Source organism: Lepidochelys kempii, chromosome 2 (genome assembly GCF_965140285.1).
Source record: "Lepidochelys kempii isolate rLepKem1 chromosome 2, rLepKem1.hap1, whole genome shotgun sequence".
Classification (NCBI taxonomy): Eukaryota; Metazoa; Chordata; order Testudines; family Cheloniidae; genus Lepidochelys; species Lepidochelys kempii.
This window is the reverse complement of record NC_136381.1, coordinates 193,512,001-193,530,392: the sequence shown is the minus strand read 5'-3', so window position 1 is coordinate 193,530,392 and position 18,392 is coordinate 193,512,001. Positions and strand designations below refer to the sequence as shown.

General features: G+C 43.9%; 2 protein-coding genes across 2 annotated transcripts in view; both read right to left on the bottom strand.

Moving 5' to 3' along the window:
* RPL14 (ribosomal protein L14) overlaps nt 1–18,392 on the bottom strand; it is a 247,778-nt gene that overhangs the window by 87,926 nt on the left and 141,460 nt on the right. The gene's annotated exons all lie outside the window — the stretch shown is intronic.
* Nucleotides 11,725–13,509, bottom strand: LOC140907937 (uncharacterized). Its single transcript, XM_073335029.2, has 2 exons — nt 12,834–13,509; nt 11,725–12,245 (listed from the first exon to the last, which is right to left on the bottom strand). Exons 1-2 carry the CDS (start codon nt 13,414–13,416, stop codon nt 11,725–11,727), a joined length of 1,104 nt encoding a protein of 367 aa, XP_073191130.1. The 5' UTR covers nt 13,417–13,509.

The window sequence follows — 18,392 nt, the reverse complement described above, 5'->3', positions numbered from 1 at the left end:
CAGTACTGATATAACTTGCTTGGCTAGATCAACAACTGCTGGCCACAATTATTAGTGTAACCTACACTTCTTCTGAGCCCCCCATCATGCTAATTATACCCAATTTAGACTTCCATTTAATATCAACTTGGAATTTGGCCATGAATGCCACTTAGTCATAGGGCAAGTCCATTGTACAGTATTTCCTATCCACACTCTTACAGGGGAATTCCTGTTTCACCCTATTGAAAACTTTATTTTAATCTTTTCTCCCACAAGGTTAAATGTATTTCATCAATGTTTGCCATTATGCCAGGGATAGTATGAATTTATTTAATCCGTTACCAAGGCCATAAAATGATCAAAGTCACAATTGTCTTGGAAGAAAAATATTTTATTCTCCCTCTGTATGTTTAGGAGATCTCCTCTCCTCCAGCAGGAAATGAATTCTGCATCTCTCTGAGCCTTGTGTGCCCCATGCATAATAAAATATTCTCTGAGGCAGAATTTCAGCCAGCAGTATTCCTCAGATCACTGGCTCTCGGAGAGGAGGAATTTTTGGTGTGGAAGGTCTCTGTGTGATAGAAAGAGAGAAAATAATAGCTGGTGATGCATGAAAACACCTCCAGTCCAGCTAACAGTGTCTTCTCATTGTCAGTGCAGAATACATATAATATATGATACAATATAATAAATATCTGTAATATAATAAACAACTGTAATATATTAAACAACAACAACCAAGAGAGATCTTGCAGCACAGTCATTGGGTTAAAGAAGACTTTGAAGGGTCATCAGGGCAAGAATGAGCAAGATGTTGCTGTGTACCAACTTACCATGCTAGGTGGATTTAAAGTAGACTTGTCCACTGGCATCCACTAAAATGAACAGAAGGCTAAGAAAGAGGGATTCTATTTTGTGTGCGCCTCTGTGAATCATCAGGCCATGGGGATCTACAGGAACAGCTCATGCATGAAAGAGAAAGCAAAATAATGTTTCCTTGCCTTTTCCACTTGAAGTCTCCTGTGGCTTAGGACCTTGAGCCCTTCCATCTAGCAGAGGGGATCACAGAATTCACCCTGTAAAGCCCTCAACACCTCCTATGAAGAGCTGAGTGATTGTAGTTAGAGCCCTGCAAATCTGCGGATACCCATGGACCCTGTTTGCGTATCAAATGAGAATATAAATGTTCTATCCATGCAGGGCTCTACTTGTAATGCTTGGCAGTACCAGGTGCCTTATGAGGAGTGGGGAACCATGCATTCAGTGAGGTAGTTGTTTGGCAGGCATCTGTAGCTCTGTGTGTGTGTGTGTGTGTGTATGTGTGAAAATGGCATTGTTTGCGATGGATTGGCATGAGTTTGGTCTCCCATAGCACCCCTTTGGCGTGAGACAGGACCCTGCACTCACCTAGCCCCCGGCACTCAATGTTAGGACAGCACAGAGCCAGATGTGGGAGACTCAGCTGAGTCCCATGGGAGTCTCCCCTTCTGGGGCTAACAAAGGTCCAAGAAAGGGGGGGACCCCAAAACATCTAACTGCCAGAGGCAGGCCTCCCTCCTTTCCTTTGAGGACCCTCCAGCAGGCCATAGTCCAGTCCAGTGCCCTCAGGCACATCACTCATCAGTTCTAAAGTAACCATTCTGGGTCTGGCCCCCCACCCATCCCCTCAGGCATCTCAGGTAGACAGTGATCATGTAAACAGTCATCATTCTCAGCCACACCCTTCTCCAGGAGTTGGATTTTGATGACGTTCTATTTCCTTCCTAGGGCACCTGTTGACTGAACTGTGTTTCTGCTTTTCAGGCCCTACGCTTCAGGCCTGACCATGCCTTGAAGATGTGGCGGGGCCAGGGCTGCGTGAGCTCATAACAGTTCCTTAACCTTCACCTGGCCGGTGTGGGATTTGTACACCCTGTCACATGACTAGATAAGGTAGTACCAATTTCTGATTTTCTCACTGATTGGAAGGGGGTGGGAGAATGACAGAGGTAAGGTCATTTGGATGTCTTGTTTGCAACAGTGCAGCCTTACCTCGGCTTTTCACACATTTCTAATTTTTTTTATTATTATGGACGCTAACATTCTGGAAGGCAATAGAACTTTCAGACCATTCATATGTGCCTGCAATCTTAACTTCCCCTTGCTGAAGTTTGGATATAGGACTTTAAACTTGATTCATGCTGAATGATTTTCACCCAGCATGTCCCATGGAACTATGTATAACTAAATGTACATTACATTTCACTGATTTTTTTTTTAAATTAGTGAAAATAGTGAAATCTGACAATTTTTTCAAAGGTTAGAATATTTCTTTAACCTTGCTGACATTGACTGAATGGCTTAGATCCCCAAAGGTATTTACAGTAACTCCTCACTTAAAGTCATCCCAGTTAATGTTGTTACATTGCTGATCAATTAGGGAACATGCTTGTTTAAAGTTGTGCAATGCTCCCTTGTCGTTTGGCAGCCGCCTGCTTTGTCCACTGCTTGCAGGAAGAGCAGCTCTTTGCAGCTAGCTGGTGGGGGCTTGGAACCAGGGTGGATCGGCAGCCCCCCCATCAGCTCCCTGTTCTCCTAAGTTCCCTGTGCGGCAGCCACCCAGCAGGCTATCAATTGCCGGCAGTTCAGCTGTCCCTGCCCCCACTGCCATGTGCTGCTCCTGCCCTCTGCCTTGGAGCTGCTCCCTGGAGCCTCCTGCTTGCTGTGTGGGGTGGGGGCGGGAGAGGAGGGCTAATGTCAGGGTGTCCCCCTGCTCCTGCACCCCGCTTACCCCATCTTCCATAGAGCAGGGGGAACACACAACAGGGCTCAGGATGGAGGGAGCTTCCTGGCAGCAGCTGCCATCTCAGCTTGCTGATTAACTTAACAAGACAGTGTACTTAGAGTGGGTCAGCATACTTAAAGCAGCAATGCGCATCTCTCTCACACACACAGGGTGTGTGTTTCTGTCTGCCATGCTGTCTCCCCTCTCTCTATTCGTGCTGCCTTGTAGAGAGTGAGGCTACATTAACATCAATGAGTTAATCCTTGAGGGCTCAGCCAATTGCTAGTTCATCATTTAGCAGTAAGGCATTCCCTGGGAAATATCCCACCCTCTGACTTCATCACCTCAACCAAGCTTCACAATCATCATCACTGTGTGTCAGTATTAAATTGTTTGTTTAAAACTTGTACTGTGTGTGTGTGTGTGTGCATGTGTGTGTGTGTGTATATATATAGTCTTTTGTCTGGTGAAAAAAATTTCCCTGGAATCTATCCGCCCCATTTACATTAATTCTTATGGGGAAATTGGATTCGCTTAACATGGTTTTGCTTAAAGTCGCATTTTTTAGGAACGTTACTACAACATTAAGCAAGGAGTTACTGTATTTAGGTGCATTGATTTCAATGGGAACTAGCACCTAAATGCTTTTGAGTATCTAAAACAACATCTTTCATGACGATAAACTGTGAAACTAATTGCTGAAGCACATAATTATAAAATGTTGTGACTCCTATTAATTCAAGTTAACAAACCAAATCATATTCTGATTCTGTCTAATTGATCAGCCAGAGAGTCTGGGCCACAATAATTCAAAGAACTTGGGTATGAAGGGGAAGAAAACCCTTTAAAAATTATATGCAGTTAGACAAGAAGCTAATGCAAAGACTTTAAGAAGAGAAGGAATGTGCTCAGACAAATACCTGTACGGATCCTAATTGTTGCATTCTGAACTAGTTTGGTATAAGTAAATGGTCCTGAAAACAAAGAATTTTCAGTAATTTAATAATGAAAAAACAGGCGTATTTGTCAAGTCTGTTTAGCTGAGCACTGGTCTCAACAAACTAAGGTTATGTCTACACTGCACTTTCGTCTGTAAAACTTTTGTCGGTCAGGAGTGTGAAAAAACACATCCCTGACGGACAAAAGTTTTACTGATGAAAAGTACCGGTGTGGACAGTGCTCTGTCGGTGGAAGACGCTCTCCCACCAACAAAGCTACTGCCCCTCGATGCAGGCGGTTTTATTTTGTTGGCAGGAAAGCTCTCTCCTGTCGACAAAGAGCGGCCACACTGTGTACCTTACAGCAGCATGGCTGTAGCAACACAGCTGTGCCGCAGTAAGGTGCGCAGTGTAGACATATCCTAATGCTCCAGAGGTGGTAGAAAGGAGTTTTGATAAAGGACCCAAGATACCTGTCCATCAGACGCAGTTGAGTGTTATAATGAAGTGCTAACAAAGTAACTAATCCTGGGAAATGCTTAGCACCTACAACTCACATTGCCTTCACTGGAAGCTGTGGTTCAAGCCCAAAGTGTGTAGAAAACAACTTGGGCTTTGTCTACATCAGCACTTTTGTTGGCAGAACTTTTGTCCGCCAGGGGTGTGTATAAAAACACATCCTGGACCGACATCAGTTTCACTGACAAAAGCACCAGTGTAGACAGTGTTGTGTTGGTGGGAGAGGGTCTCCCGCCAAAATAGCACTGCTGCTCCTTGGGGGTGGATTAATTGTGTCTCTCCTGCCAGCACAGAGCTTACCTGTGTCGCTGTAAGGTCTGTAGTGTACACATAGCCATAGAAATAGTGATGGTTATAGGATTCAGAATGCTACCAGTCAAACCACCACTGCGTGACACAGTCCAGTCCAGATTTAAGAGCACAGTGATATTGCAGGACTGGAGAACATAGACCATCTATAACTAACCTTATCTGATCATTTTTCTGTAATGAAAGATGACAGAGGGAAGAGAAAAGCATAGCAACCGACCTCGCACTGACCTACAGTCGCTAAGAGGATGTTGAGCAGACAAACATACACTAAAAAGAAATGGCAGAACTGCTTGGAGACAGCAGGATACATTAGTTTAATCTGTCCCCATGGATTCATTAGTAATTGTATTTACTCCAAAAATGCTAAAGTGTATTACAATACTAAAAGACAAACTGCCTGATCCACCATGACACAGCGGAAATGTCAAAGCCAGAGAATAGGCAGTGGTGTTGTAGCCATGTTGGTCCCAGGATATTAGAGAGACAAAGTAGGAGAGGTCATATTTTTTATTAGATCAACTTCAAAAATAAGCCAGAGAAGAAAGACAACCAAAACTGATTATCTGAAAAGGAATAAATCCGTTCTGTGGCAAGATATGCTAATGAGGAGAGGTTCTAAGACAACTCATGCTAAATATTGTCCTAATAAAATAACCTTGATGCACAGCAAACTAAAGTATCTCAGTAAGTGGGGAAACTAACTTTACAAAATCTTCAGTAACCATTTGCTTCTCACCGTTAAGGAAATATTATCATTCAAAGGAGCTCAAAAAACAGAGAGGACAAAATATTGAGTTGCTCCCAATGTAAAATGAAAAGGAGCCAGATTCTGTATTTATTTACTCTGCAGGTCAATAGAATTACTTCTGATGATTTACACTGGTATAAATGAGATGAGAATCTGGCATTGGGTAGCAGCAGCTGGCATTCTTTCTTTGCAAACTAAGGTGATATAGGGCAACACTTTCAAAACTAAAAAGAAAAGGAGTACTTGTGGCACCTTAGAGACTAACCAATTTATATAAATTGGTTAGTCTCTAAGGTGCCACAAGTACTCCTTTTCTTTTTGCGAATACAGACTAACACGGCTGTTCCTCTGAAACTTTCAAAACTAGCCACCAAAGTCATTCTTGTGAGGTAGGAATGCCCGTGTTCAAATGAGTACTTTTGAGTGTAAAATATGCGCTTATGTACCAAAACTGAATTACTGCGAGAAGAAATGGATAGTTCCATGTGTCAGTATCTATTTGCATGAGCAGTCACCTGTTTTACACACATGCAATTATCTGTTTGCATCTGCACTCACAAATTTTGGCAGATGCAATTTGAGCACTTATTGTTGAAAATTTGGCCCATAACGTCCTGGGCCTGTAAGAATTAGAGGAACTATGCAAAGTTTGCAGGCAGGGATCTAGTTGTTGTCTCTGAATCTGTGTTCTGTGCAATAAAGGGCAGAATCAAAATGTAGTGATGCAGCCCCCTATTTTCAATACATTGTCCAGAGAGCCACTGGTATTCTAGTGTGGCATATAAAGGAGATACTCCTTCCTCTTCTGCTCCTTCTTCCCCATTGAATGGATCTTCCATCAAAGGCCAGATTGTGCAGATAAGGCACAGGATTGCACTGGGTGTGATGCAGAACCGGGGAAACTCTGGGAGGCCTATCCTTTAGGAGGATGCACCGTGTGCTACTCCAAAAAGGGCTAATGTAAGGGGAAGCACAGGAGACCACAGTTTCTCCTCTGCTGAAATCAGGGTGAGAGCTCCCGCTGTTCTTCCTCTCCCTGCCTTGGAGGAGCCCTGTTCCCTCTCATCTCTGGCTTTCAATGAGAGCTGGTGAATCTGAAGTTGGGAAAAGTAGGAGTAGTAGTTAGTTGGCTGAGGAGTTTCTAGAACTTCCATCCTTCCCACCAGTACGTGGAGTAGCAGCAGTAACTGACAAGGGAAAAGGAGGTGTCCCAGCCAGATGTCCCTAAATAGATAGATTTTGCAATAAATCTCTCTTCTCAAAAGTCCAGATATGCAGGAAATTGCAGCAGGCTTTTCAAAAATTTCCAGAGAAGAACCATTCCAATTTTTATTTGTTTTTACAACAATATTGATTATCTATCCTGGCCGAAATTGGGTTGGGTAGTTCCAAGGATGTGGCTGGTTGGCTGTGGTTTAAAAGCACAGTATATAAAGCCATGGAAGCTCAGAATCAGTGAGTACACAATTTGTTTACTTTTTTTTCCAGGCTTGATCTACTATATCCTAAATAACTGCACACTTTATTTGTGGAAAATTTTAAAATCAGAATACCTACGCTAGAGATGTTTCAGTGGATTCACTGAATTAGTCCAACGAGCCACTGAATATTTCCACTCAAAACAAATAAAGGGATTTAGTTTGCTCAGGATTTGAGTTCTCGTGTAGGCTTTGTGCTGGTCCTCTGCAGAGGGGTGAACTTCACCCAATGGGGCACAGCAACGTAATGACTCGCTGTAAAATAAGTTATGTTCATTTTACACAAGCATTAATTTTCTATAGATCCCAAGACCTAACATTGTATTAAGAAACTACCATCGCTGTAACCATCTTATGGCATACATATATAGGCTCAGCAGAATTCTGTTTTTAAAATTTTAACAAATAATATGTTTTAATCTATTTTTTATCAACTTAAATTTTCATAGTTGTGGGAAATTTATGGAGGGGTCCGACACAGGAGGTTCAGACAACAATTATTTAATTACAGGAGATGCTGAGATTCAAAGAGTTAAAGCTTTATAACCATTAAAACACAAATCACATGACAAACTATACAAAGCAAGAATCCTTAAATCAGACTCTAAGTTCTGACACAAGGTTTTGCCTACTTTGCCTAGCTGTAAATTTCTATTATTATTGATGGAAATATTTTTTATTGGTTTGTGAGTGTCTGGCTAAATCAATGTTCCAAGCGTACAAATATGTATAATTTTAATTAAGTAATAATGGCAAAGCACATCCTGATAGGAGTCTCTAGAGGGGAGGTATATATGGACATACTTAATTTAATTTGTTGCCCTTATTCGCCCGAGTATTATTTTTTTAAATGTAAGGCTCCTCTTTATAGCAGTACCGGACGCGGAATTTTCCACCACTACATGGCAGCCTTTAGCTGATCTAGCTGATCCCACTGCCTTGGCTTTTTGGCCTAACACAAAGCAGAAGAGAGAGCGCAGGCATATAATGTGTGGTGCATCTATATTCAGAATGATACTTCTGAATGAGATTACATTCTAATTTGTTTATATAAAAACCTATTTATTTTCACCATTAATTAGCCATTATTAATTGTGCATATCAGAGCTCTTTTTGATATGAATCATCAGCCAATAAGATCTCAGTTGAGACAATAAGTATAAAGGATAGATTGTTTCTGTGTTATTGGAATGTTCTGTACTTACAAAGAGGATAAAAACGATTACTAACTGTTTTAGGCGTCAAACAAGTGGACCATAGCACTGTGTCAGCTGTTCTGGCGATATTTTGAAACATCCAGAATTGATTTGCTTCTAAAAGCAGGTTTCATTTAACAGCCTAACCTCTAGGGGAAGTTAATGATCACTGACATGGTTTTGAATAAACTAAAAATATAAAATCCAATAACATCAACAAAGCAGAGGTTACTTAAGCTTAAATAATTATAGGAAAGGTTACTTTTATCATTCAGAAACTCTATTTCAAAGTAGACTGCAGTCCAGAATGCCCATAGTCATCTTTTGCACTCTCAGGGTATGTCTACACTACGGAATAAGGTCGAATTTATAGAAGTCGGTTTTTTAGAAATCGTTTTTATATATTCGAGTGTGTGTGTCCCCACAGAAAATGCTCTAAGTGCATTAAGTGCATTAACTCGGTGGAGCGCTTCCACAGTACGGAGGCTAGAGTCGACTTCCGGAGCGTTGCACTGTGGGTAGCTATCCCACAGTTCCCACAGTCTCCGCTGCCCATTGGAATTCTGGGTTGAGATCCCAATGCCTGATGGGCTAAAACATTGTCGCGGGTGGTTCTGGGTACATATCGTCAGGCCCCCGTTCCCTCCCTCCCTCCGTGAAAGCAAGGGCAGACAATCGTTTCGCGCCTTTTTTCCTGAGTTACCTGTGCAGACGCCATACCACTGCAAGCATGGAGCCCGCTCAGGTAACCGTCACCCTATGTCTCCTGGGTGCTGGCAGACGCGGTACGGCATTGCTACACAGTAGCAGCAACCCCTTGCCTTGTGGCAGCAGACGGTACAGTACGACTGGTAGCCGTCATCGTCATGTCCGAGGTGCTCCTGGTCGCCTCTGTGAGGTCGATCAGGAGCGCCTGGGCAGACATGGGCGCAGGGACTAAATTTGGAGTGACTTGACCAGGTCATTCTCTTTAGTCCTGCAGTCAGTCCTATTGAACCGTCTTATGGTGAGCGGGCAGGCGATACGGACTGCTAGCAGTCGTACTGTACCATCTTCTGCCGAGCAGCCATGAGATGTGGATGGCATGCAGTCCTTCTGCACCGTCTGCTGCCAGCCAAAGATGTAAAAGATAGATGGAGTGGATCAAAACAAGAAATAGACCAGATTTGTTTTGTACTCATTTGCTTTCCCCCCTCCCCTGTCTAAGGGACTCATTCTTCTAGATCACACTGCAGTCACTCACAGAGAAGGTGCAGCGAGGTAAATCTAGCCATGTATCAATCAGAGGCCAGGCTAACCTTCTTGTTCCAATAAGGACAAAAACTTAGGTGCACCATTTCTTATTGGAACCCTCCGTGAAGTCCTGCCTGAAATACTCCTTGATGTAAAGCCACCCCCTTTGTTGATTTTAGCTCCCTGAAGCCAACCCTGTAAGCGCCCCTCCCGGCGTCAGAGCAACGGCAAACAATCGGGCATCTGAGAGTGCTGTCCAGAGCAGTCACAATGGAGCACTCTGATGGGGCTAAAACATTGTCGCGGGTGGTTCTGGGTACGTATCGTCAGGCCCCCGTTCCCTCCCTCCCTCCGTGAAAGCAAGGGCAGACAATCATTTCGCGCCTTTTTTCCTGAGTTACCTGTGCAGACGCCATACCACGGCAAGCATGGAGCCCGCTCAGGTAACCGTCACCCTATGTCTCCTGGCTGCTGGCAGACGCGGTACGGCTTTGCTGCACAGTAGCAGCAACCCATTGCCTTCTGGCAGCAGACGGTGCAATACGACTGGTAGTCGTCCTCGTCGTGTCCGAGGTGCTCCTGGCCACGTCGGCTGGGAGCGCCTCGGCAGACATGGGCGCAGGGACTAAATTTGGAGTGACCTGACCAGGTCATTCTCTTTAGTCCTGCAGTCAGTCCTATTGAACCGCCTTATGGTGAGCGGGCAGGCGATACGGACTGCTAGCAGTCGTACTGTACCATCTTCTGCCAGGCAGGCAAGAGATGAGGATTGCTAGCAGTCGTATTGTAAGAACGATAACTTAGGTGCACCATTTCTTATTGGAACCCTCCGTGCAGTCCTGCCTGAAATACTCCTTGATGTACAGGCACCCCCTTTGTTGATTTTAGCTCCCTGAAGCCAACCCTGTAAGCCGTGTCGTCAGTCGCCTCTCCCCCCGTCAGAGCAACGGCAGACAATCGTTCCGCGCCTTTTTTCTGTGCAGACGCCATACCAAGGCAAGCATGGAGGCCGCTCAGCTCACTTTGGCAATTAGGAGCACATTAAACACCACACGCATTATCCAGCAGTATATGCAGCACCAGAACCTGGCAAAGCGATACCGGGCGAGGAGGCGACGTCAGCGCGGTCACGTGAGTGATCAGGACATGGACACAGATTTCTCTGAAAGCATGGGCCCTGCCAATGCATGCATCATGGTGCTAATGGGGCAGGTTCATGCTGTGGAACGCCGATTCTGGGCTCGGGAAACAAGCACAGACTGGTGGGACCGCATAGTGTTGCAGGTCTGGGACGATTCCCAGTGGCTGCGAAACTTTCCCATGCATAAGGGCACTTTCATGGAACTTTGTGACTTGCTTTCCCCTGCCCTGAAGCGCATGAATACCAAGATGAGAGCAGCCCTCACAGTTGAGAAGCGAGTGGTGATAGCCCTGTGGAAGCTTGCAACGCCAGACAGCTACCGGTCAGTTGGGAATCAATTTGGAGTGGGCAAATCTACTGTGGGGGCTGCTGTGATGCAAGTAGCCCATGCAATCAAAGATCTGCTGCTATCAAGGGTAGTGACCCTGGGAAATGTGCAGGTCATAGTGGATGGCTTTGCTGCAATGGGATTGCCTAACTGTGGTGGGGCTATAGACGGAACCCATATCCCTATCTTGGCACCGGAGCACCAAGCCGCCGAGTACATAAACCGCAAGGGGTACTTTTCAATAGTGCTGCAAGCTCTGGTGGATCACAAGGGACGTATCACCAACATCAACGTGGGATGGCCGGGAAAGGTGCATGATGCTCGCATCTTCAGGAACTCTGGTCTGTTTCAAAAGCTGCAAGAAGGGACTTTATTCCCAGACCAGAAAATAACTGTTGGGGATGTTGAAATGCCTATATGTATCCTTGGGGACCCAGCCTACCCCTTAATGCCATGGCTCATGAAGCCGTACACAGGCAGCCTGGACAGTAGTCAGGAGCTGTTCAACTACAGGCTGAGCAAGTGCAGAATGGTGGTAGAATGTGCATTTGGACGTTTAAAGGTGCGCTGGCGCAGTTTACTGACTCGCTTAGACCTCAGCGAAACCAATATTCCCACTGTTATTACTGCTTGCTGTGTGCTCCACAATATCTGTGAGAGTAAGGGGGAGACGTTTATGGCGGGGTGGGAGGTTGAGGCAAATCGCCTGGCTGCTGGTTACGCGCAGCCAGACACCAGGGCAGTTAGAAGAGCACAGGAGGGCGTGGTACGCATCAGAGAAGCTTTGAAAACCAGTTTCATGACTGGCCAGGCTACGGTGTGAAAGTTCTGTTTGTTTCTCCTTGATGAAACCCCCTGCCCCTTGGTTCACTCTACTTCCCTGTAAGCTAACCACCCGCCCCTCCTTCTTTCAATCACCACTTGCAGAGGCAATAAAGTCATTGTTGCTTCACATTCATGCATTCTTTATTCATTCATCACACAAATAGGGGGATGACTACCAAGGTAGCCCAGGAGGGGTGGTGGAGGAGGGAAGGAAAATGCCACACAGCACTTTAAGCACAGCACTTTAAAAGTTTACAACTTTAAAAGTTATTGAATGACAGCCTTCTTTTTTTGGGGCAATCCTCTGCGGTGGAGTGGCTGGTTGGCCGGAGGCCCCCCCACCGCGTTCTTGGGCGTCTGGGTGTGGAGGCTATGGAACTTGGGGAGGAGGGCGGTCGGTTACAGAGGGGCAGCAGTGGCAGTCTGTGCTCCAGCTGCCTTTGCTGCAGCTCAACCATACACTGGAGCATACTGGTTTGGTCCTGCAGCAGCCTCAGCATTGAATCCTGCCTCCTCTCATCATGCTGCCGCCACATTTGAGCTTCAGCCCTGTCTTCAGCCCGCCACTTACTCTCTTCAGCCCGCCACCTCTCCTCCCGGTCATTTTGTGCTTTTCTGCACTCTGACATTATTTGCCTCCACGCATTCGTCTGTGCTCTGTCAGTGTGGGAGGACAGCATGAGCTCGGAGAACATTTCATCGCGAGTGTGTTTTTTTTTCTTTCTAAGCTTCACTAGCCTCTGGGAAGGAGAAGATCCTGTGATCATTGAAACACATGCAGCTGGTGGAGAAAAAAAAAGGGACAGCGGTATTTAAAAAGACACATTTTATAAAATAGTGGCTACACTCTTTCAGGGTAAACCTTGCTGTTAACATTACATACATAGCACATGTGCTTTCGTTACAAGGTCGCATTTTGCCTCGTCCCACCACGTGACTACCCCCTCAACCTTCCCCCCTCCCTGTGGCTAACAGCGGGGAACATTTCTGTTTAGCCACAGGCAAACAGCCCAGCAGGAATGCGCTCCTCTGAGTGTCCCCTGACGAAAAGCACTCTATTTCAACTAGGTGACCATGAATTATATCTCACTCTCCTGAGGATAACACAGAGAGATAAAGAACGGATGTTGTTTGAATGCCAGCAAACATACACTGCAATGCTTTGTTCTACAATGATTCCCGAGTACGTGTTACTGGCCTGGAGTGGTAAAGTGTCCTACCATGAAGGACGCAATAAGGCTGCCCTCCCCAGAAACCTTTTGCAAAGGCTTTAGGACTACATCTAGGAGAACCGCAAATGCCAGGGCAAAGTAATCCTTTCACATGCTTGCTTTTAAACCATGTATAGTATTTTAAAAGGTACACTCACCAGAGGTCCCTTCTCCGCCTGCTGGGTCCAGGAGGCAGCCTTGGGTGGGTTCGGGGGGTACTGGCTCCAGGTCTAGGGTGAGAAACAGTTCCTGGCTGTCGGGAAAACCGGTTTCTCCGCTTGCTTGCTGTGAGCTATCTACAACCTCCTCCTCATCATCATCTTCTTCGTCCCCAAAACCTGCTTCCGTATTGCCTCCATCTCCATTGAAGGAGTCAAACAACACGGCTGGGGTAGTGGTGGCTGAACCCCCTAAAATGGCATGCAGCTCATCATAGAAGCGGCATGTTTGGGGCTCTGACCCAGAGCGGCTGTTCGCCTCTCTGGTTTTCTGGTAGGCTTGCCTCAGCTCCTTCAGTTTCACGCGGCACTGCTTCGGGTCCCTGTTATGGCCTCTGTCCTTCATGCCCTGGGAGATTTTCACAAAGGTTTTGGCATTTCGAAAACTGGAACGGAGTTCTGATAGCACGGATTCCTCTCCCCAAACAGCGATCAGATCCCGTACCTCCCGTTCGGTCCATGCTGGAGCTCTTTTGCGATTCTGGGACTCCATCATGGTCACCTGTGCTGATGAGCTCTGCATGGTCACCTGCAGCTTGCCACGCTGGCCAAACAGGAAATGAGATTCAAAAGTTTGCGATTCTTTTCCTGTCTACCTGGCCAGTGCATCTGAGTTGAGAGTGCTGTCCAGAGCGGTCATAATGGAGCACTCTGGGATAGCTCCCGGAGGCCAATACCATCCAATTGTGTCCACAGTACCCCAAATTCGAGCCAGCAACGTCGATTTAAGCGCTAATCCACTTGTCAGGGGTGGAGTAAGGGAATCGATTTTAAGAGCCCTTTAAGTCGAAATAAAGGGCTTCATTGTGTGGACGGGTGCAAGTTTACATCGATTTAACGCTGCTAAATTCGACCTAACGTCCTAGTGTAGACCAGGGCTCAGATAATGCTTGGCAATTAACATGTAGTTTGTACCTGCTGAATCTAACTCTAGTTCTTGCATTTCTTACTCAAAGAATGGTTTCATCAGATAAAATATTCACCGTCAATGTGACATCAGCTACACAGAAATGAATCTTTCTGTAACCTGGATACCAGCATGTCTCAGGGTGTATGAGAAATAGGATTAGATACTTAACCATGTTGATTTGTTGCTCAATGCACTGGGTTAATTGAATGCCCAAATTTGGGGATACTATTATTTATTTGTATTACAGTAGTACCTAGAGACCCCAGAAAAGACTTTGTCCCAGGTTTTGTACATACAGCTGGTAAGAGACCTGAACAGGTCACAATCTAAATAGACAAAACAGACATAAGGGAGTTGGGACCAAATTGTTTTCTACTTCACATTTGGCATGGGATGTAAGAAGTGTTCACCTTCCTATGGAAGGGTATCTGTCAGCAGGTGATTGAGCAGTGGTTTGGACATATTTCCTTCTTTTAAATGTAGGCCAAAGATATTTTTTGTTCAATTCAGGTCAGACAGTTCAAAAAACAAATGGTGCTTTGCTCCCTGGATCTATCCATGATCCAAGCTGCATTCCCTAATGATACTACTCATAGTACCTTCTCACAGTAGATAGTCACGCTCTTCATACGATGAGCATCACTCTTCTTTTATGTGTTTTGGTCAGTAATGAAACAGTTTTAAAAGTTGACATGTAAATTACTATCATAAGGCTGCAGAGCTACCATGTCACTGAAATGACCTACGTACATTACAGGCTCTCTGCACTCAGATTCCACGTTTCCATTAACCTTTTCTGTGAGCTGCTGAGCATCGCTCAAATAAATTTGTTAGTCTCTAAGGTGCCACAAGTACTCCTTTTATTTTTGCGAATACAGACTAACACGGCTGCTAGTCTGAAACCTGAGCATCCCTTGTGAGTTACCCTCACCTCCTACTGGCTTAGAGTATCCACCACACATTTGAATGATATATAAAGAATATATATAATAAACATGATTAAGGGTTTCTTTGCATCCATAGGGACTAGATTTCTTTTTTAAATGAAAGCTTAGATTTTGGGACACAAGATGGCAGTCACCAGCACCCTGCAAGCCAGTCCAATTCAGCCCCTGCTGCTACCACACTCATAAATATTTGAGATGCTAAATCACTGTTTGTAAATTGCCACAGGCCATGCATGGAATGAAATGGACTTCAGAAATGTAGTTAGATCAACTCATTTAAACTAAAAATTAATATGAATACTGTAAATCAAGCTTTCATTTATGTAGCATTTAAATTAGTATTATGATAAATCCAGAATAGGTAATGCCAGCAAATATCATATTACTGTGTGCAATATAAAAATGCTCTGGGGACTATTGAATACTGTTCCTTGGCTTTAAAACAGATGAATTCATCAGTTCATTGAGAACTGATTAACCCCATATATAGATAATACCAGACGAAAGGGACACCATGATAGAAACAGAGTTGTAAACTCCTCAATTGATTAAATAATTACAGTTTGAGGGGGAAGCAGTGTTTTAAATATATTCTGTTTCAGCTTTCACAAAATTGGCCCCAATCCTACCAGCTATTCCACACAGGCAAAGGGGATTGCCTGCAAGGATCCAGCTGTAGGATCAGGGACTTGTTTTCCAAATCTCTCATTCATTTCACACTGTCCTTAACATTTGGTAACATCAAAATCTGACTCCCTGGGCTTAAATCTTGACTTTGGAACTCTTCTCTTAGTTAACTAATGCATATATCTAAAATGATACAAATACACTTTTTGACATTTCCCATTTATTTATTGCTTTTCCTTTCTTCTATATGCCAACGTATACGGATTTTCTGGGGAAAATCTTGTTTTATATTGGTCCTAAATAAAGTTTACAAGAGAGGCCTCTTAATGTACACGGTTAACGTGAAAACAAACCATTCCTCAGGTCAGTTTTAATTAAAAGGATACCCTCTGAATTTATTTGTCCCAAAATTCAAAGGGTGAAATCCTGGCCCCAATGAAGGCAATGGCCAAATTCCTATTGACTCACAGGTTCCATCCAAAGATCATAAGAAGAAAACTTCAATGAAAACTAGTTGTTGTTAAACAAATAAATATTCCTCTACAAAGCAATAAGCCAAAATACTGTATCAAAGGAACCTAAACGTGAAATTGTGACTATAAACAAAAGTGATACTGACTTCATTGATTGTCGTCATCGAAGCTGAGAGAAATGCAAAAGGTAAACAAAGAGCATAAAAAGGATGAATATATTAGACTGGATTCTGCACCGCTGAAGACTCAATGCAAGGGTGGCACTTGGAGGTATAAAATGTTGTATTTATCTCAATGTGCTGTTAAATCTCAAACCTAGGTATTACAATTAAATATCAATATATCTTAGTAAACTACTGATGGTTTTAGTAAAAACATCCAGCATGTGTGCTTATCCCACAATCCCAAACGTATACCATAGCTTCCTAGGTACTAGTAACCCAAATACTCAACTGTTAGACAATTTCTAAAATACACTGACAATACCACCATCTGTGGCATGTTGAAAAGTGAAACTGTGAGGATAGCATAAAATACACTGAAATTAATAGAAAAATAAATAATATAGAGGCTCCTGTACTGCATGTATTTTTCATTTTCAAATCTCATGCATCTCAATTAAAATATAGGTTTTAGTGAAACTGTCGAAGAATTTCCTATCTTCTGCACCACAGTGCTGCAGAATCCAGGGATTTTGCTGCAGATTTTGAATCCAGCTTGCCACATTGTATACTGCTTGCTATTTTGCATGAAGCTACTTGTGGAAGGAGATAGTCATAGGAAATGGAACTCTATTAGTTACTATTTTTTGTTAATAATATCTCTTGGGAATGTATTTTATATGCTTGTCAGCAATCTATATTATAGTCCTCAGTGGTACTTAGCAGATGTATCCTTCTGACAAAATCTATTAATGTATTATCTTATGAAAAATTTATTCTGTTGAATGAATAAAAAGCTTTGCTTAGTAATCGAATATTGACAAACAATGAACTAGGTTATGATGTGTCATTAATATGCTCCTTAAGTCAGCTTTCTGCTTACACTCAAGAAGAGTATTAATAACCTAAATAAAACATGCCCTAGAGTGCCTTTATACAAAAGTGAAACCTTTCTTTAATGGATCACCTAGGGGACCATCAAAAATTGATTGCTTAATTGTGCTTAACAAATGGCTGATCCAAAGTTTATTGTAAAGTTGAAAACCTTGGAAATGCTCTAAAGCAGTGTCATCAAAAGCAGAGCTGCCCACTGGACATCTCGTTCCTCCAAGCAGGTTTCACTTCAATTACCCTCTCCCATTTAAGACACTACCAAATAACTTTTTGCCACTGAAACCCAGGTTGGGCCCCTAAGATCCAGCTGTGAATCATTTGTCCACACTTAATGAGCAAAAGTGATTAACTTAGAGAGATAGCAGTGAGTACAATATGGTCTTTTGGTTTTCTGGTAAATAGCTTAACTTCTCAAAAAATGGTCTGAAAATCGCAGGCAGAAATGCTGTCTGCCAGGTTCCCATGTAACAGTTATGCCAGTGCTACCATGACCCTCTGCCCTTTACAATAAGAACATAATGGCTATATTGGGTCAGACCAATGATCCATCTAGCCCTGTATCCTGTCTCGGACTGTGGCCAGAGCTTCAGGGGAAGTGTACAAAACAGGGCAATTTTGGAGAGATCCACGGCAGTCAGAGCTTTAGAGTTGCCCTAGGCATTGGGTTACATCCCTGATCATCTTGGCTAATAACTGTTGATTGACCTATTCTCAGTGACCTTATCTAGTTCTTTTTTTAACCCAGTTATTCTTTTGGCCACCAAACATCCCATGGCAATGAGTTCCACAGGTTAGTTGTGTGTTTGTGAAAAAGTAGTTCCTCTTGTTTGTATTCAATCTGCTTCCTGTTAATTTCAGCAAGTGACCCCTAGGTTTTGTATTATGGAATAGAGTAGATAACACTTATCTATTCACTTTTTCCACACCACTCATAATTTTATAGACCTCTACCCTACGCCGTTCCCCCCATCTTCTCTTTTCTAAACTGAACAGCCCTTATCTTTTTAGTCTCTCCTTGTACGGAAGCCATTCCATGCCCTTTATCATCTGTGTTGCCCTTCTCTGTTCCTTGCCCAGTTATTGTTTTTGAGATGAGGTCACCAGAACGGGTCACAGTATTCAAAGAGTGGGCGCACCATGGCTTTCTACGGTGGCACTATGTTATTTTCTGCTTTATTTTCCATCCCTTTCCTAACACTGCCTAAGAGTGTTCGCCTTTTTGACCACTGCTGCGCATTGAGCTGAAATTTTTGGAGAACTAACCACGGCGATGCCAAGATCTCTCTGGAGCAGTGATGGTGAATTTACACCCCACTGTTCTACCTGGCATTATTTTTCCAGATGTGCATCACTTGGCAAGGCTCACTGCTGGATTTCAATGGGGCCCAGGGGCCTGCCCTCAGCAGGGAGGTAACAGCAGCCCCCCCTCGCCACCCCCTTGCTGTTTGCACCAGGTCCCACTTTCCCCAGCGCCTCCCCTCTACCTG

Bases quoted from the DNA above. Each gene is read 5' to 3' on its own strand.
- LOC140907937 (XM_073335029.2), bottom strand. From the start codon at position 13,416: ATGCAGAGCTCATCAGCACAGGTGACCATGATGGAGTCCCAGAATCGC. The intron at 12,246-12,833 runs GTGAGTGTACCT...TTTCTCCACCAG, and splicing joins AGGCGGAGAAGGGACCTCTG to CTGCATGTGTTTCAATGATC.